At 46.0% G+C, this 20,972-nt stretch overlaps 1 protein-coding gene across 17 annotated transcripts in view; it reads left to right on the top strand.

Annotated features, from left to right (window-relative positions):
- Positions 1-20,972, top strand: part of DGKZ (diacylglycerol kinase zeta) — a 1,700,725-nt gene that overhangs the window by 1,174,061 nt on the left and 505,692 nt on the right. For 14 of the 17 annotated variants that reach the window (XM_069623235.1, XM_069623234.1, XM_069623231.1 and 11 more), the window contains 2 exons: positions 5,872-5,916; positions 6,374-6,443. In XM_069623235.1, the coding sequence (XP_069479336.1) occupies positions 5,872-5,916; positions 6,374-6,443 (115 nt within the window). The remainder of the gene's footprint in view (positions 1-5,871; positions 5,917-6,373; positions 6,444-20,972) is intronic. The other 3 variants (XM_069623237.1, XM_069623226.1, XM_069623238.1) reach the window with 1 other exon arrangement.

Raw genomic sequence — 20,972 nt, 5'->3', positions numbered from 1 at the left:
GGCCAGGAAGGAGGATTTGGAAGGACATTCTTACATTCTGTCCATAAGAAATCTTAACGGCAAATCTGAAAATTCGTACTCCCTCCTCCAGAACTGAAACTGGTTTGTGAGTCTATTTAAAGATGAGGAATGCGTGGGAGGACACGAGCCATTCGGTGGAACAAGTTACTTACCCCATGTAACGTTATTTCAATTAGATGTTCCTCCCACTTATTCCTCATCGCCCCTCCCAGCCTAACACGCAGTAGAATTTCCGTGCATTACACCTTGTGCTCTTTCAAAAACAGAACTGAAGCTAACTGGCGCTGCGCGTGCTATATATAATCCAGTGATGAAGTAGACCTCGAGACAGAGGCCCTTGAGGGACATCTAGTCTCTGGCAAAAAATATTTTACAAAGCAGCTGGAGAGGAAGATATCTAAAGATGAGGAATATATGGGAAGAACATCCAATCGAAAGAGTTACCAGGGGTAAGACATTTTTAGATCTGTACACATTACGGCAAAGTAACCGTGTTCTGCTCCTACGTAGTCTCCTACCTGTCCTCTTGAATATCCTTATGTGCCAATAAACCATCTCCTGACTGGCAGCAACCAAGTTGAGATTATTGTTAGTTGACATTAATCTCCTATAATTAATAGTGCAGTTAGTCGGCAACACTAGAATGTGGTGCCCTGACAGGTTGGTGAGATTATATATCCTCCTGTAAAATCAAGTGGTAGGGGGCTGAAGCAGACTATTGCAATTCGAGGCTATGGCTATGGGGGGGGCGCCAACAGAGGGGAATTTGAGGCTTGTGGACTGTTTACTAAGAAATGTGAATGGGTGATGCACTGGATGGAACACAAAGGTCAGAAACACACAGCACAAAATGGTCACCTGGTATATGTATGCATAAAAGATATCTCGAACAGGGGCAAATTGTATGATATCACTCACACCCACACACATGATTTAAGGGTGAGCAAAGCAAGAGCAGTAAAAAGGAGGGCATTGAAGGCTCTGGCAATGACACAAAAAGTCGGTATGGGCTATATGTTCGCTAAGAAACAAATTATCACCACATGCAAAAGCACACTGAAACAACTTAGATGGGAAGCATATATAAGTAAAAAACAGGAACTTATCACCACACTGTTCCAAGGGGATCATTCTAAATTTTGGTCATAAATGGAAGACAGAACCAAAAACGTGCAGGACGCTACACTGTGCCCGATTATATCACAGGTGTGGGAAAGCTTCTTGATGACCAAATACTCATTACCTGAGGGAGACGGCACGCTCCCCTGCATTGGTACCTCAGAATGGAGAACTCCCATATACAGCTGGGGAGATGTTGCCTTGGCGATTGGCAGAGCAAAAGCCTCTAGGGCTCCTGGCCCTGATAACATTCCACTGTTATCGATAAAAAATAACCTGGATACTTGGCTTCGTCCCCTAGGGGACCTATTTAACCACGTCACTGCAACAGGTAAGGTCGCGGACACCTGGAGGCAGTCGACCATTATTCCCATTTATAAACAAGAGGATAAATTAGACCCTACGAATGATTGGCCAATCGCCTTGCTGTACTCGTCCAGTAAGATCTTTGCCACGCTACTGCTGAGAGAACTCAAGGCGAATATAAGATCCTTGAATTTGCTATCCCCCTTTCAAATCGGATTACGAGCTTGTATGGGTACCTCTCTGAATGCATTTACCATGTCACAATTACAACATGCAGTAAAGAAAGGTGGGATTGGGACTGTCTATATGGCTTCCATAGACCTTTCCAGTGCTTTCGAAACCGTTAGTAGGAACACGTTGTGGGAGAAAATGATGGCATATAAGATCCCAACTCACTTAGTGAGCTTACTTGCTCTGTCACATACAAATACTATGCTGTGGGTGAGGTTGAGTGGTGAGGGTGTGCTGTCTGAGCCAGTTCCAACTTTTGTGGAGTTTAGGCAGGGTTGTGTGGCAGCACCGGCCCTCTTCAACCTCTACCTGGCAGACATGGCCATACTTTAGGAAGCAGGTACAGCAGTTAGACTGGGAACGGTAACACTTAATAATATTGCCTTCGAAGATGATAGTGTTACAGCACAGGTTGTCTCTTTTTTGAATATGCAACCAAGAGGTCGCCTAAAACCTTTGCTTGGAGAGTAGGTGACCACGCCATGGAAAGGGTTCAAACGTTGCGTTACTTGGGGTACCATATCTCTAATAGCTCGTTGAACGAGGGATGGAAGCAAATGATAAAAAGTAAATCAGCTCCTTTGCTTGTTAGACTAAACCAAATTTGATTAAAACTATGCTGCTTCTCGCTGAAACCTCTATCTTACTACCTTTTGAAAATAGAACCAACTATCTTGTCCTTTTTCTACGCATTAGCTCAATTTTTGTGGTCTTCAGTCACGTGGAGGGAGGAAATTGAACAAGCATGATGGTCACACCTGCGCACAAGGGCAGAGCGTGCCTTTCCTCCCGTATATTCTGCAAGAACAGAGAATTTTCAAGAACAAGTTCAAAAGGCCTAATTGACAGCAGACCACTGAGGTGATGATGGATGATGTTCTAATTGGTGAGAAGCTCTGGTCATGACCAGCTCCCCAAGTACCTGGCAGTCTGGCCTGCGTGCTACTAGCATGGGTGGAGTAGGCGTGACGAAGGTTCGAAATCCACCAACAATAGAGGGCCACATGATTAAGAGCCTTATAGTTAAGTAGCCAATGGGACGTTGTGTATTTAGTGACGTTCGTAGTGACCTGTTTTGAGGGAAGGGCTTAGCTGCCCCACCTGATTTTAAGAAACCTATAACCTCTTTCACGCCCATTAGACTAGTATTGAACATATACGGAGATATTCCCTTAGACCCAATCACACTTGCTAGTAGGTTGTGTAGTTTGCCATGTAGGATGATGATAGTAATATGCAGGTTGGACGTCACCTATGACGATATATTTTGGTATAAGAGTGTTTTCTGTGAAGTTCATTGAGATCTTGCTATGATACGTCCGATGACGTTCGTTGTACTCCCTGTTTTAGGTAATTGATATTAAAACAGTTATATTTTTTGCATACTTTCGGAGTTGTTTTGATTATTGATGTTTTGAGTAATCTCTGCATCCCCATTCATCTAAAGAGTATTGCTACCTCGTCTTAAAGGGCTGGAAGTTCTCCATTTCAGGGGAAAGTGCGTGGAGGCGGGGGCTGGGGGGGGTGGAAAGTGCAGAACAGAGGAGAGAACAGAATAAATAAGTGCACTAAATAAATACAGGCAGTGAAAAAGTGGTAGTGCAGCCAGCAAGTGGCAAGTGTATTATTAGTCAGATAGGGTATATCTGATAAGTGCAGAAGAAAAATGGGGTACTGTATGGGTACAGATACAGATCCAGTGCAAGGGGTGGCCCGGAGGCAGGGTGAGCAGGTACCTGGGCCCGAAGGACAGAGGGTGGCCAGGTGCACGGTGCCGAGAGAGAAAACAGATCAGCAGGGGCGAAGAGGGGCAAAGGCAAAGAGGAAGGTTTTGAGGTGCTTCCAGAACCGGAGATGGTTCTCCAAGTTTCAAGGTGGCAGGGAGGCTGTTACAAAGGGAGGCCCCAGCCGAAGACCTATCTGCCCCCAGCTCGTTTCTTTGAAAAACGACTGACACTAAGGGAGCTAGAAGTAGAGGAGCAAAGGGCTCGAGAGGGGAGGTATTTACGGAGGGATAGTTGAAGTTATTTTGAGCCCAGGCCCCAGAGAGCCTTGTGGACAATGCATAGGGTTTAAAATTTGCATCCACTGGGAGTCAATGAAGGGATTTCAGAGCTGGAGAGATACGATCCGAGGGTTTGAGGCCAAGGACAAGTCTTGCTGTCCTGTTCTGGATTAGTTGTAAAGGGCGAAGAGTGGGGGGAGGCAGATTTAGAAAGCGGCTGTAAAGTAGTCCAACCTAGTGAGAACCAGAGCTTGCGAGACAGTGAGCTTCTGGGGGAAGGCGAGGAAAGGCAGGGTACCTCTAAGGAGATGCAGTAAGAAGTTTGACTTTTTAGAGACATCAGAAATGTGTGCAGAGAAGGAAGGTGTGGAGTCAAAGATGACCCTAAGGTTCTTGGCCTCGCGAGTAGAAGGGCCGAGGGAGGCCAGCCAGAGTGTGAGCGGAAAGGAGGGTGAAGGTGTACCAATGAGGAGGATCTCAGTCTTGTTGGCATTTAGACAAAGAACGTTAGCGGCACACCAATTTTGAATGGCGATTAGGCAATCACAGATGAGTGAAGGAGAGGAGGAGTCTGAGGTAAGCCTGAAGATGAGTTGTCCCCTCTAATCTCCCAACCTTTCTCTATTCGATTCCTTAACTAAGGCCCAAATTCCTTTTACCACTGTATATCAGTTTCTGTTTCACTCTGAAATGTGTTACGTTTTTGTTAAAAATAAGATTTGCATGACTGTCTTTGAAGCAGGCAAATATTTTGTAGGTAACTGCAGCTGTGCTGTCTTTCTAGTGGAAATGTCCCATCTGTTTCAATTGCCTGAAAGTTCATGCATGAGAACAACAGAATGTGTTACTTTCCCTGCCCTTATTACAGCAAGCCCCAGCAACATGCCAGAGTGAAAAGTTTGAGAGTGTGGTAACTGGCCAAGGGAGAGTGTTGCATCTCTTTGGCCTTGCCGCCTGTGCCGCCCATTTAAAGTCTGGCCCTGAAGTCCCCGACCCATTTAGAATTGGTACCCTGTGCTAAGGACAGCCCTGTACATCATTGAGGCCAAATCTGCACTGGCCCAGAAATGAGCAGTTGAGCTCAAAAGCTCCATAAGATCAATGATGGTGTGCGCCTGCTGGCAAGCACCTTAAAGCAATCCCTTTTCAGTTGTAGAACACAGCCTCCCCTTGAAGCCTAGATGTAGTGGTGCAAAGAAGAAGCCGTGTGTCATGTTGCAAAATGTTTGAACACTTGTGTGCTTTCTCGCTGAAGGGGATGTGTTGTATGGGGCTTTTATGCTACATGTGTCACTGTGGAGTTGAAGCTGTGTGGTGAGAAAGTCAATTATACGCAGACACTTGTGGTTTGGCTGGATGTTCTGTTGGGTGCAGGGGGTCTTGTAATTGTGGGGGCTGAAGTTTGTGGTTAGGTTGGTGGGAGGTAGTCTGCTGTGTGCCGGGAGTTGTGACTCATTGTTTGGGGCAGGGGAGCGGATGAATTGACACAGAGTGGGTGAGGTGTGAGCTGGCTGAGCCAGATGTTCAAGTCAAACATGCCACCTAAAGCCCAACCCTATTAAGGGATTTTTTTGCCAGGGTTTGGGGATGAAGAAGGGGGGCTCTGTGGTCCCATGGGCACTATGTACAATGCCCCCTACCATGGAAGCTTCACATGGTTCCACTAGGCTGCCTCTCATTTCTGCCCTTTTCCCCTACCAGTCTAACCTTGAATGTCCAGACCTAATACTCGTCCTCGAGTCTTGTGCAGACTCCTGCTCCTGTCCACCTGCCCAGTGTCAAGGGATGGTTCAATTCAATATCTAGCTTTCCCTGTCGTCCCTACGCTCCGTGCTGCCCGCTGATGGCATTCCGCCATCCCTACACTCCACGTGACCCTATGGCATCCCAGTCACTACACTCTGCACAGATTGTGAAGACATTCCGCCATCGTTACACTCCACATGGCTGGCTGATGGCATTCCATGGTTGCTAAACTCCAAATTGTACATGGTTGAGATTATTTTTGTATAGCAGGCATAACAAACAGAATTTTCCTAATAATGAATGTTCTAGCCAATGTAATGGGACTCAAAATTAAGTCTAGGTTAGCCGTGATGGTACGCAAATCCTTGATCTGTAGAACTCTGGGCAATCACTCGACCCACTGAGATACCTTAATGGGTGATAACACGGTTACCTTTTCACAGGATTTCCCTCCGTACCCCCCTGCTCTGCAGCGTCTGGTCATACAGGTGTGTATTCTTTGTGCACTGGGCCCACACAGGCCTGTCTGTATCCATGTGTAGTGTTGTGCACCATGCCTTGTCCTCCCTGTGCCTCCTTGGTTCAGCCTGCATGGGATGTGTTGTATGTAGTAGCAGCATTGTGTCCCTTTGTTCCCCTGTGTGCTGGCCACGTGGTCCAAGGCTTTGTAGCATATGTGCACGTTCTGCTCCAGTACTATGCGCGAAATGGCTGATCAGCAGAGGAGATCCTACTGGTGGTCCGGTGGAGGTGCCGGAACACCTTTGAGCTACCTGGGCCCCTCCAAGAGCTCCTAGATGTCCCAACATCTCATTGAGTTTTTAGGGCATCCCCAAGATGCTTCGGGGACCTCCCATGATCTGATTCAGATTGTAATGCTCCTTTCTACTGGCAGGCTCATACACTTGCAACCCAATGCTGACTCATCTGTTTCTCATCACACAGGAGGGAGATGGTACCAAGCCGAAAACACTTTCCTCGCAGAAGCTTTCTCCAAAGTGGTGCTTCTTGGACTGTAAGTATATGGGTATAATCTCATAACAAAGGGCATGGAGCTGGGGGTGTTGTGTAGGCCAAAGGGAAGCGGATGTTCTAGGAACAGGGAGCTGGTCATTTAAACCCCTGGCCAAGGAGTAAAACCCTGTTACTCTACAAATCATAACCTTCAACTAAGAGTGTAACATAGGAGAGTTAAACATCGAGCAGAGATGAAGCAAGAGGACACCTACCTACCTACTCAATTAGGTAGGTAGAATTACTTACCAATGAACGTTTGTTGGGATTGGGGCAGTTATGGCCTGCTTGCTTACCATTGCATGGAAATTTGGGGGTTCCTGATTTGGTGGTGGTAGGGGCGTCGGAATTTAGGCCATAGGACAGTGGGTGCTGCAGTTGGCAAAGGGTAGTTGTCAGCGCTGTACAGATCAAACTATAATTGCTGTGAGTTTCACAACGATCAAATAGCATGGTGGTGTGTGCCTAATTTGTCCGGCTGCTAATGTCTGGATATCCGGGGAGGAGGCTGTGCCTCTGGTCACAGGGCATGAGTTAGGAGCAACAGTTGACGGGGCACTGGGATGGATGGCATAGCCTAAAATCTGCATCCCATGCGTTATGAGGCTGTTTGGGGGGGGGCTACAGTATACAGTGCATGGGGGTGGTGAGTATCCGGCATTAGTTGCAGGGGCCCCTGATGTGTAACAGCATGACAATCAAGGGTTTGCAAGTTTTGGACCACGGCACAGTAGAGGACTGTGTTTTCCTGATGGTGCAACGGTGTAAGACCGACCGAGCGTACCACGTTGTGACATGCAAGATTGCGTGTTCTGATTGGTTCCATCATTGGTGCATTTCCTCTGCTGACAGGTCACAGCTCAAAGCTGGCAGTTGCACAAGAGAAACCGGGGCCTTTCATTCTTTTCGTATGAATAGGGCCCCAGGGAACATGGGGATTGGATGGTTGTATGCCGCTCTGAGATTGTTGATCTTAGTACAGCCTTACTTTTTCCAGCTGTTCCGTTTACTTGGCGTAGCTGAGTCCGATTGACTGCACTGTGTTCCCTATAATACCTGGCAACACCCTGTCGGGCAGGCCCTCCGATTCCTTGGTTTTCAAATAATCATATCCTAGTTTTGTATGAAATGCGCCACACAATATATCTTTAAAGTTCTATCTAGCTCTGACTCGTAGATCCCTCCCCCTGTGCCACAGATAAGCCAAGAGCCAGGCTGGTGTATAGAAAGAATATATATTATTAATTCAAACGTCCAATCAATGTTTGTACAAAATTACCAATACGCCACCTCACTCCGTGGCCCAAATGCTTTTCTTTCCTAACAACTCTTTGCACAATTGAAAACACTGGTTTGTTCAGGATAACCCAGATCCCAGACGTCTTAATCAAAAATCACTTGCAGTAGTCCTTCCTGGGATTCTTTTCCTCCCAGGTTACATAGAACTCCGGGACTAAGGGGTACTACAATTACTTGGGTCACTCACAAAATACTCGTAATGCACAAAATAATGTAGCACATTGAAATCTGAGCAGATCATACACTTTACCTAAAGTTGGTTGAAATAATAGAATACTTTTCTAACTGGTAAAACAATTCTCACATGCAGCAATCTGTAGTCTTTTCTCCCTTCGCGATTTGCAGTGCTTTACAGTATTGGAGCAGAACACATTTTGAAAAACCACAAATTTATTACCTATGGAACCTTTCTTCCTTTGGCAAAATCTCTTTTCCGTCAGGGTGACTTTCTCACTCTCTGGAGGGAGGGTGCCATTTTCAATTAGGGACTTCCCTTTGTTTCATTTAGCAAGACACTTCTCAACCCCAGCACCAAAAACCTAGTCATTCAGATACATTCAGCACCCCTCTGCTTAAAGGCCAGGTCTGAGGAATGGTGACCGTTAAGACTTTTGTTATTAGACAAGGACACCCCTTCCCTTTAGGGAATTCTGGCAAGTTGTTCAGGAAAATAGGTGTACTCGATTACATTAACAGACTCATTTTTATTCGCACTGGGAGTGAGTTTGTTTATTTCTAATGTTATTCACCCAGTGTCATTTGGCTATAGGGAAGTTAATTGAAATATTATTTATGAAAATATACTAAGGGTCTACTTCTATACCCCGACCCACTAATTAAGGGGGAGGTATTAACTCAAACGGATTCCCCACACACTTGATTCTGTTGGACAAGCTACTTACATTGAACATCTGTTTTTGGTGCTCAGGAAAGGCATCAAGACTTCATGCTCAGGTTCAGTCATCAACTCGCAACATTCAACCCGCTATGGGGCTCTCCTTGGTCATAGGGCTCAGTCAGCCTTTAGTCTTTCTCAATTGCTGTCTCCCAGGCAAAGTTAATCCTGCAGCAATTCTTCAGCCATTCCACCCAACTTCCCCCTTGTCCCATTGTGTTTATATACCGGTGACGACACCCTCATAATATTAAAATACAGAGGTGCCAGCGTATTGTCTCCCAAACTGGATTGGACAACTACGGTCCTCTCATTTCCCGGGGAGCCATAATCACATTTCAGGTTGTAGCTCTGGGTTCCCAAGGTTGAACGACCTTGTGATAAGTGTTCCAATGATACATGTCCGATTTCTGTAAGTATCACAGTTCCAAGGTTAATGGGCAAAACGTGATTCCTAATATAAATCTATGGCAAAATAAATACATGCTCCTTTGGTTTCACAAAGTTTAATTTCCCTTCTGAACATAAGCTCAGGGCATCTGCTATCCTCTGTTGACTCTGGCCTGATGTAAAACCATTAACCCCTCTTGTGAAGTAGCATCTGCAGAAGTGATCTTATCTTGCTGGACAAATGATGTAACCCTTTGGCCTCTCATCATCATGAGGCAGTCCTGCAACATGTCATTTGTCATTCAAGTCTTGGCCACACCGCAAATTGAATTTAAATCCTTATTTCTTATTTGTATTAATAGTTTTTCCATGAACAGGTTTGTTTATTCTATGTCATCTGCTACCCCATAAAGCCTGCGGCCTGGCCCAAGCTCTGCCCACTAATCTTAGCTCTGTGGGCTTCAAAAAGATCTTTAGGGAGATGGATGAGCAGAGCCTGCTCCTTGTCGCTGTTGGGGTAAGGGAAAAGCTCAGGCCAGTGAATCTCATGCGAAAACGCCTACTTGGACCAAATGCATAATTTTATTTTTCCATATACAGAAAGCTGATGTTTTCAAACCTTGATATTCCTTTTTCACATGATGCTTTTTCGTATCATGACATCCATGTCCACTTCACTTTATGATCTACATGTCAATGGTTTAGGCCAGGGAGTTTGACTGTTAACAGTTCCTTTCCTTCCAAACTGTGGAATGCCCACATTTTTAAGGCATCTTTAGTTTGTCAACAAGGCTGCCTGTGTTGAAAAGTAAGACTCTGGTTTTGGCTTTTGACAATCGCATGCAAGGTCCATTTTGTTTATTTACAATTGTAAAAGAGTGTTTTGATGTGTGTATTGCTCGCCCAGAGTGCACGGACAGTCATTAATCACCAGCGCAATTGTAGAGCCAATACTTTGAACGGAAGTAGACGATGCAATGACTTACAACCACACGCACGCTTAGAAAATAATAAGCACTTATCACTTATTGCTTCCAAGCTTTGAATAAATAGCTGTATAACACGGAAATAAATCACAGAAAAGACAGAGAATTCAAAGGAAAATACATCACCGTGGGTGTAACTGAATCCCTCATCTCGCCAGAAGCGGCTGGAAGACCCCGGTAACAGCCAGGCCGCGAGCACAACAGCCCACAGGTATGCCGGACAAAGGCGTCCCCCTTCCGACTGAGGTTTTTGTACTTGTCCCATCTGATCGTTGAGGGGTTCCGCATACATGCACTCCTCAAAAAGGGGTTGTAATTTCTCGAACCTTCTGGCAATGCACTTGCGCATTGATGGGTAACCGTTGTTTGCCAGCTGGGTCAGCCGACAGTAACCTCAAGGAGCAAAGCGCTTCACTCTCCTAAGAACACACACCACGGAAAACAGTCCCATAACTCATAACAAGACATAACAAAACCAGCTTTCCCAGCAGAATGTCCTTGACTGCATACCAGGTTTGGAAAGCATGTTTTCTTCAGCAAAGTAAATCCAGCTCTCAGCAAAGTAAGTACAGCTTTTCACTGAGGCAAGGAGTAAATATCCATTATGGCTCTGAGTGCCCCCAGAATACACTGCGCACCAGCGCCATGTTTTAGCTCAAGCATAACAATTCCACCCTTGGATATTTATCTTCCATAGCCCAGTGGCAGAGGAGCCGGTCTCTGAAACCGACGAAATGTTAAAACTAAGTTGGGAATGCATTGAATACAACAACAAGCAGCTATTATGATGGCTAATATAATGCAAATACAAGCAAAAGTGTAACGCAGTGTACCCCCTATATCCGGAATCATGAAAATAACCAATCCCACCAATTCCCAGTATGATCCTGGGACACTTGAGAAACGAGATCCCTCAAACCTCGAATATGACTTTCAATGGATCGTGGATGGTCACTTAGATTGAAACAACACATACCTTCAACTGCGTAACAACCTAAATTATGCTTTAGCAATAGATCATCAACAGCAGCCCTGTTTTGCAAAGTTGCTTTTCTAATAACTTTGCTATCAAGGAGTAACTCTTCTAATGCTTGAGAAGTATGATTCAGTGCTTTGACTGCTAAACATGCTAATTTGATCAAAGATTTGTAACCCCTAGCTAAACCCCAAACTCCCACTAATGAAAGGGTTAATGCTAGAACCTCAGCTTCTGATAGCAAATGCACATGTGAATCACAATCGGGGGATAGACCCACAGACTCAAAGGTTGACCTTTTGCCTCGAGATATCGCTGGGTGTAAAGGGAACATCATTAGTCCTAATCGAGTTAAGGCACATGGACCTCCGGAAATGTTAGCTGGAATATAAGTGTATGTGATGTTACCACATGAAAAGAGCCATCTGGTTGGAAGTTTCACATGATTCAGATGACTGGCAGCTATCACTGTATGATTACAAGACAGTGTTATTCACACTGGTACATGTGCGTGGAACTCGTGAACACAATCGTTTCTCAAACAGTTTGATTTTGCTGTTTGGTTAAATTGAGCTGTTGGCATTTGCCAATTTCTTTTGCATTGCATGTCATAAGGTAACATACATCGCCTTGAGTTATATTATAGGTTATAATACGTGTCAAATTTCTCCATTTGCGATCTGTTTCCTGGCAAAACCTGCAGTACTCAGACGGAAAAGGGTTGCCTGATATCGGAATCTTGAACCAAAGAATCATTGTGCGTGATGCTGAAAATATGCTTTAGAACCGGAACTGGCATCGGCACTGCTACTAAGCACGTAGTCAGTAAGGCTTCAGCATTGGGCAAGTCAGTAAGGCAAAAGTGTCTAATGTTGAGCACCTGTTGTGCCAGGTATGTCCACATATTCTCCGTTTGGGTGATCGTTGGAGAATATTTTCACCGTCCTGAAGATGCCTCTCACATAACTGGCATCAATGTTGTTTTCACTTGCGCCTGATGTGTTTGCCGCATTTCACAAATCCATGTCTTCGGTCTGGCTGGCTTTTCGGCATCGGCATAGGGCTGCTTTTGGACATCATTACTCATCATTATCAGTTTCTCCTTGATCGTTGGCACAGACGTAACATTTTTCATTGGTAGCAGCATGCCATTTGACTCTCCCGAACGGAGTCCATTTAGTCCCACAATTACACCAGCCAGACACAGGATCTACAAGGCAAACCCAAGAAAGAGATATCAGTGTTGTAAATCACTCTCTTAGGTAACATTTGTCTGCGGGCACATATTGCCATTTCTTTCTACCAGGCTCCATCACTAAAACTACTTGGTCTTTGCCTGATGCAATGAAATCTGCGGGTACTGGTGGGCCACTTGGCCTTTCCACCCACACCTTCGCACCCGGTACCATACTGTCTGAAAAGCCAAAACGACGATCCCCACGGGTAGTTAACACTGTAGGAGGTTCCCCATTCTTAATCATGGACAATTTAGCGGGGATAATAATTAGTTGGGCCACCCGATCGCCCTTGTGGATCGGTAACAATTGGTCCCCACTATTCATCAGGACGACTTTGATCTCGTCTTGGTAATCGGCATCAATGACCCCTCCCAACACTTGAGTTCCCTTCAATGCTAGGCCAGATCTAGGGGCAATCCATCCCATATGCTCTGGGGAAATTTGTACTCCAATCCCTGTTTCAATTACGACAATCCCTCTTGGGTCTAATCTGATTTCCTCATGGGAATGTAAGTCTACCCCTGCTGACTCTGGAGTCGCCCGATAGGGAGCTAAAGAACCTGGGGTAATTTCCCAGTACAATAGGGTTTCTCTGACTGAGTTGGGTTGAATCTGTAAGGCAGGAGTCATTAGCCGCATCAAAGGAGTTTCATGCTCATTCACAGGCCTATTGTTTAGCACTTGCACCGCATCAAACACACGATCACGCCAGCCTGCCAAATTACCATCTCCAGATTTGCGCAGCTGTTCTTTCAACAAACCATTTATTCGTTCAATCAGTCCTGAAGCGGCAGGGTAATCAGGCACATGGTAGAGCCATTCAATGCTCTTTTCCTGACAATATTCCTGAATCAATTTGCCTTTGAAGTGTGACCCATTGTCACTTTGAATCTGCAAAGACACTCAGTAATGCAATCTGATCTGATCTAACAACCTAATGGTGTTCAGTTTTGTGGCACGCTTGCACGGCAAAACCATCATGTATCCCGAGTATGTATCCACAATAGTGCATGCATACTGACAACCCTTACTGATTGGCAGGGGACCGATATAATCAATCTGCCAAATTTGACCTGGTAATTTTCCTCTTCACAATGTACCCCGAACAATCTGAGGGATAGGCCTATGCTGTTGGTGTTGGCACACTGGACATTGCAAAATTATCGTTTTCACTACCTCTAAAGGAATACTGATTCCTCGAGCTTATGCCCACCTGATAGTAGCCTTTTCTCCAAGGTGCCCACATTTCTGGTGAGCCCACTTGGCCAAACCCTCCAAATCGTCTTCCTGAACCTCCGCATCCACAGATGAAATCTTGGTGTGTTCATCTGCAACAGAATTAAACCAACGTTCTAATGAGTCTGTAGCACAATGCGCGTCCACATGATGCACAGTGACTTCACTTTGTGATAACATTTCTGCAATATCTTGCCACAGTTCTTTTCCCCACAACTCTTTTGAATGAATTTTCCACCCATTCTTTTGCCAGGTTGGCAACCACACCGCTAACCCATTCGCCACGGACCATGAATCCGTGTACAAATGACATCGACCAGGGGTCTCTTGTTTCAATGCCTGGTAAACTGCGTAAAGCTCTGCAAACTGACTGCTCTTCCCTTTCCCTGACGTTGTCAAAATCTTTTTGTCTTGGGATTGTACGACACCGCTTTCCAGTATCGATTGGTTCCCACATATCGGGCTGAGCCATCTGTGAACCAGGCATGCTCTGTCTGCTCCACGGTCAAATCGCCATAAGGTACTCCCCATTTCACAGGAGACTCGCGTTTTTCAGCCACTTCCGGTGGTACGTAATCTGAGGGCGGTATGTTGGCTACTTGCTCATGTAATTTTGCAACTCCACCCTTCCCTAATTTGGCTCTGTCTTGAATGTACCGTTTCCATTTAATTATGCTGGCTTCTTGAGCATGTCCTATTCTATGTGTTTTAGGAGAGCTCAGTACCCATTGCATAATCAGTATTTCTGGCCTCATCAATACATCATGGCCCACCGTCATTTGCTTGGTATCAGCAAGGGCCCAATAACATGCCAGCAACTGCTTCTCAAACGTACTGTATGAGTTACCAGCATCGGGTAACTTACGACTCCAGAACCCCAATGGCACACGTTTCCTGTCCTGTTTCTGCCACACACTCCAGTTAGCATAATTGTCTTGTACAGACACATTCAATTCCACTTCGCCTTCCTTTAATGGCCATAGATCAAGCACCTGCTGCACGGTGTCTTTCGCCAAATCAAATGCTTTCTGCTGCTCTTCCCCCCCACTGATCTGCCCTAGATGGGGAATGTGCTGTCTCCAAAACCCAAACAGCCCTATGCACTGCTGAGCTTGCTTTTTGTTCATTGGAGTGGTGAACTCAAGTATTTTCTGTCAGGCCTTCGGCACCATTTCTCGATGCCCATTATGCCACGGAATCCATAGGAATATCACTGTTTCAGCTGGGCCTTGAATTTTATTCCGGTTAATCTCCCACCCTTCCTTCTTCAATCCTTCCATAATGAGTTCTAACTGGTTTTGCACACTGCGCTCATCCTTGCCCTGAATCAAAATATCATCAATGTAGTGAGAGATTTGTATGTCACGTTTACACGGTATCTTGTTTAAGTGCTCTGCAACCAGCCGGTGACAGATAGTCGGGCTATGTATGTACCCCATAGGTAACCTTGTAAAGGTGTACTGACGCCGCTCCAAGAAAATGCAAACTGCTCTTGGCACTCTTCAGCAATTGGCACAGAGAAAAATGCATTGGCTAAATCTGCCACTGCATACCAAGTCCCCTCAAACTTTTGGACATTCTCAATCAAGGTAATGGCATCTGGGACCACGGGCACTAAGGGAGGAGTATGTTTATTCAACTCACGGTAACCCACCGTCATCCTCCGAGACCCATCCCCTTTTTTTGATAGGCCAGAGAGGATTGTTCCATGTGGTAGTGATAGGGCGTAATACACCCTTTGATGGTGTCTGAAATTTCCTTGTGCCCCCCAGGAATGTGGTATTGCTTCATTGCTACCCGCTTGGTTGCCACAGGCACTTGCACTGGGGGCATCTTCAATTTGCCTATGGTAATGGGTGTGCAGGTCAATGCACTCACCCCAAACTGGTACGTTTTACCTCCAAGTCCCAAAGTCAACTCTTCGAAAATGTCAAAGCCAATTATATACTCGGGTATCGGGACAATCAACACTTGGTATTTCTGCCTAGTCTAATTGTCTATTTTCATCTCCACTTCAGTTTGTACTGCGGGGGTCTCCTTTCCCCCCGAGACCTGTAATAGTAAATAGTCTGCCTTTGAATCATGCTGGATTGCCATGAATCAGAGAGGCCTCCGCCCCGGTGTCTATCAATGCTCGCACCCCTTGCGTATTTCCTGGCCCCCAAAAAATCTTAACATTAACATGGGGCCGCCTATCAACTTTTATGTGAGCAGACACTGCCAGAGCTTGGCCGTAACCCTAGTCAAATTTTGAATGAGTGTGACCTGAGACTGCCTCTAGCATTGCACTCACCACCTTCCTCAAATCAGCGTATGTTGGCCGGTACGGTGAAGGTGTCCCCATAGACCCTTCTTGTTCTTCCTCAGGAGGAGCGGAAGGTAAGGTGTCCCCCTGTGGCTTAGTTACTACCTGTTTCTTAACCTGTTTATAGCGCTCTTTGGCTGCAAGCCCTCTCTTTTTGTATAATTCATACATTACCCTAGTTTCAATGCCATCAATTTCTTCTCGTGGCACACCATCTTTTAACAAAGCCAAAAACATGTCTTTCCTAGACACTCGGGAGTCTCTACTATCTTGCCTCCTGCCTTCAGTTCTTCTCTCACTACGCCCCTCTCTCTCCCATGGCTTGTCATCACTCTTGTCCCACTCCCCTAAATCTGCCAGTTGCCGAATGGCATCGACTACCTCATCAGTGGGTTTGCCCGTCATACCTACGAGCAAAGTCATAATGACACTTTTGTATGCGGGCGGTGCAGTTCTGATCACCATATTTCTAGTTGAAACTGAGAGCGGCACGGCTCCCATGTGTCCTGGAGCATCTACGTGAATTGCCTCTTTCATAGCATGCTCTCTGACCTTTTGAATTGCCTCTTTCAGAGTATACCACTTTGTTTCCTCGCTAGGCCAATCTGTGGTAATGGGGTATTTACGGTTACATGCTTGGGATACTAGGTGAAACGAAGACACCTGTGAATCTTGACCAGTCACAAAATATAAATTTTCATTTCCAAATTCCTTTGATGCATTTTCCTATAGGCATGCAGGAGGACCCAACGCCGCCTACCCAGCGCGGTACATTCCCTTCCCCTTTCCACTGAAACTTGTTGTAAGCACAACATTACATCAGACAGATCAGCATCTCCCAATCCCTGATCCCATGTTTCACCTAGCCCCGCGCTGCATGCCCACACCTGGGCCAATTTATCATATGGGCTCTTAGCCCAGCCTGGAATGATAACATCAGCACATTCACCGCCAGCGGGAACGCTCTTTTTCCTGAACAAACTATTCATCATTGCAATAATGTACAAAACATATATATATATATATAGTTTTGTTTCCATTCCACACTGCAGTCACTCGCACAGGCATGCACACACCAACAAAAAAAAACAGATTTAACACAGTCCAACATTCGCTACCAAATTACTTTTGCTTGCAATGTAAACAAAGCCTATCTGCGTTCAAACAGATTCTTTAATATTTGGAGCAATTCATCACAAATATCCCATCCTCGTCGCCAAAAATGTATTGCTCGACCAGAGTGCACGGACAGTCATTAATCGTCAGCGCAATTGCAGAGCCAATACTTTGAACGCAGGTAGACGACGCAATGACTTACAACCACACGCACGCTTAGAAAATAATGAGCACTTATACGGCTATTTATTCAAAGCTTGGAAGCAACAAGTGATAACACAGAAATAAATCACAGAAAAGACAGAGAATTCAAAAGAAAATACATCATCGTGGGTGTAACTGAATCCCTCATCTCGCCAGAAGCGGCTGGAAGACCCCGGTAACAGCCAGGCCGAGAGCACAACAGCCCACACGTATGCCGGACAAAGGCGTCCCCCTTCCGACTGAGGTCTTTGTACTTGTCCCGTCTGACCATTGAGGGGGTCCGCATATATGCACTCCTCAAAAAGGGGTGGTAATTTCTCGAACCTTCTGGCAATGCACTTGCGTATTGATGGGTAACCGTTGGTTGCCAGCTGGGTCAACCGACAGTAACCTCAAGGAGCAAAGCGCTTCCCTCTCCTAAGAACTAACGCCACGGAAAACAGTCCCATAACTCATAACAAGACATAACAAAACCAGCTTTCCCAGCAGAATGTCCTTGACTGCATACCAGGTTTGGAAAGCATGTTTTCTTCAGCAAAGTAAATTCAGCTCTCAGCAAAGTAAGTACAGCTTTTCATTGAGGCATGGAGTAAATATCCATTATGGCTCTGAGTGCCCCCAGAATACACTGCGCACCAGCGCCATGTTTTAGCTCAAGCATAACAATGTGTCAGTTGAGAAAGAAAGACTGCCTGGTTATCGGTCAGTCGACCATGTGTTTAAAAGAATTTCTGCATTTTTAGGCCCAACGTAGACAAATGCAAATTGCCCTCCCAAATCTCCATAGACCAATGAAAGGTCTGGACAAAGTAGGCCAGGAGGGAGAGGGAGGTGGAATGCAAAATTTTGCGATGGGCACCTGCTTCACTTCAGGCGGTATCACGCCCTCGCTGCGAGTTATTGCTTTCTGCAAGTGCCTAGGTAAAAGCCTTCTGTCAGCATATGGGAGAACTCCCTCTGCGTGAATGTGGTCGTATGTGTTCTGTCTCGCGACTCCTGGCTCTGCTTGGATACAGGTAGTCTGGTTATTGTCAGTCCCTGCCAATGTGTCCTGTATCCCAGCCTTCTCTTGGCACTTACATCCCTGTTTAAAGCATCTGCAGTACCCTCCCACCCCATCTCACCTCTGCTCTGAGGGTGAAAGGTATTTAGTCCACTCACAAAAACGCCTTTAATTATGAACTTTTTAGGAGAGTAGCAAACTAAAGTGCCCCACATCCGAGTGCTCTGATGGGTCCAATGTGGCCCGGCTGTCCACGCGTAAGATTTGCACACTAAAACTTGAACACACAAATAATTGGGGTTGCAGGAATGATATGCCACAGCTTACAGGGCACAAGTCAGGGAACCACGTGGGTTTACTACGTCCATCCCCTTTCTGTTTTTTTTCTCCTCTGTGTGTTTTAAGGAACGCACATTTGCCAATAAAGCATGCTTTTCTATTTCTCCTGTGGACTTTACTGCGATAGACTTTGCAGATTTAACTTAATTAAATGTTCTCCTCCTTTGACCTTGCATCCCAATGGGGGCATCGGATTATCCCTCCCACACTTTTTTTAAAACATTTTATTTGGGGGGTTGGGGTGCGACCCTGATTTTGGGCCCCGAACATCCTATTAAACTATCGAGACTCAAATAAATAGGGATGAAAATCCCTCGTGAGGAGAAAGAACCTTTTTAAACCAGCTGCAAAAAGGTAGCCTTACCCCACTCGGAACCCCACTCTCCTCGATCCAACTTCACTCGATGGATCCATTTGTGACAAAATAGTAACTTAACAACTTGTCTGTTTTGCTTTGCTCGATGCGAAAACCATGGTTGCTGTCAAAATAACTGCTTCCAGGCCCGGATAAGTGGTGTTGGACATCTTTGTTCCGGCTTAACATGCCCTACCCTGATGAGTGGTCAAATAGCATCCCGACTCTGGATAAGTTGGTTCCACCAGGTGCCTCAACTGATGCCATAACCGGTGCAAAGCCATTCATATTCTGGCAGAGTGTCACCCCCACCAACTACCCGGACAACCCTTTTTGAACTCCCCTCCTCAATTAGCATACAATTATCAGGAATTCCATATTCTTCTCAAGGGCTTCACTGGCTCCCTGCCTTGAGCTCAAAATGTGGTAATCTTACTGGCACAATGTATTTTTGTGTTTATTTTAAAAACTAAAAGGCAGAAACCATTGGGCTTCAAAATTATTTTTGGACCTTGATGCTTCCTATTCAAGTCTGTTGCCACCAGTGGCAATTTAAACTGCTCTGCACCAGGTGTGGATGCCCACACCACAAACCCCGGGGTAGTGGTGGTTGGGGAAGAGGGGGGAAGTTGCAATTTCTCTGTGGCCCTGTTGGTGATGACCAGCAGGCCCAAAGACACCACGGAGTGAGATTGACATGCAAAGGTGAATTCCCAACGGTGGTTAAGTCAGGGGGGTAAGGGGTGGCAGTGGACCTGACTGAACCACAGGCAGAGTGCCAGCAACCTGCTTTGCAACTGCTTTGACTCCCCTATTTCCCGCCCTGTTCGACGTGGTGCTGCAGGCTTAAATGCTGCCCTGACATCATTCTTAATGACTGGATTCCAATCAAGAGCAACCCAACCCCCATGTCGGCACACTGCTTACTTGATCCATCTGCCCTTCTGGGCATCTGGTTGACGTGACCAAGCCACCTTTATACAGCTGTTGCTCTCGGTAGCCTCACTTTGCATTACCATTACTGTACCAAATATTTCACTCTTACATGCTACACCATTGCAGCAAAGGAGGAGTGTACACTACATTTAGTATTGGTGTAAACTGTGGCTGCATTGAAAAAGAAATGCAACTTGTCTCAAGTAATTTTGAAATATAGAATGGGCAACTTGAGGTGCCCCAAAGCACCGTTTTAAAATCTTGCATGCACTCTTTAGCTAGAGGGAGCTTGTGTTTGTTGACTGTTGTCATAGCAGTGAATTCTTGTAATTGTTTATTGTACAGCGCTTATACACAAGTGAAGTGCTTCAAAGCACTTCAAGGCGGGAAGGGAGCAAGGGGAAAAACAGTAGTCATTCTTGGGCATCGAAGTTTCCGAATGATCTAACAAAAAAGTAACTAGTGTACTAGGCCTGACGGCATTTCACCTAGTGCAAGTGCATGAATTGTAACAAGTGCAAACCAAATTAGGGAGGGGAGACAAAGGGGCAGGACAAGACGGAACTTACTAGGAATAGTAAATTCAGGTCATGCAAGTGTACAGACTGAGGTGCACAGGACGGGAGAGGGGGAAACAAGTGTGCCCAGTCCAGCAGGGCCCTGGGTTAAGTGCAGAGATGTTACCTCTCTCATGGAACATATGAAGTGCAGTAGGGGTTACTCATCTTCTAGAACGAAAGCTGGAAGTGCATTAGTGCTGGGCATAGTGCAGAGCCCCGGAGGCAAGTGCAAAGACTGGCGGGGGAGCCTGGGACCTGTGAGGCTCTGGAGGTGAGCCAGGCGACCAGTCGGCAAAAACTGAAAAGAGTTAGTGGGGCGATGGAGTGAGGCTGGAGAGAAAGAGAGTGGAGGTTAGCACGGGAGAGGGGAAAAGAAGAGGAAGGTCTTGAGGAGTTTCAGGAACTTAAGGAGTTCCGGCTCAATGCGGAGAGAGGCAGCGAGTCTGTTGCAGAGGGAGGCACCTGCAGAGGATAAAGATCTACCCCCAATCTCTGCTTGGAAAAACGGCTCATACTCTGACTTGGAGGAGGCTGAGCGGAGGGCTCTAGAAGGAGAGTATTTAGGAAGAGAGCATTGTAGATAGAGCGGGGCCCCCAGCCCCAGAAAGCCTTGTGGACTATGCAGAGGGTCTTGAACCTTAACGTAGCAGCTACAGGGGGCCAGTGTAGGGATTTCAACGCCAGAGAGATGC

Source organism: Ambystoma mexicanum, chromosome 11, assembly GCF_040938575.1.
Source record: "Ambystoma mexicanum isolate Mex_15411 chromosome 11, UKY_AmexF1_1, whole genome shotgun sequence".
NCBI lineage: Eukaryota > Metazoa > Chordata > Amphibia > Caudata > Ambystomatidae > Ambystoma > Ambystoma mexicanum.
The sequence above is the reverse complement of the archived record's forward strand: the minus strand, read 5'-3'. Positions and strand labels throughout refer to the sequence as shown.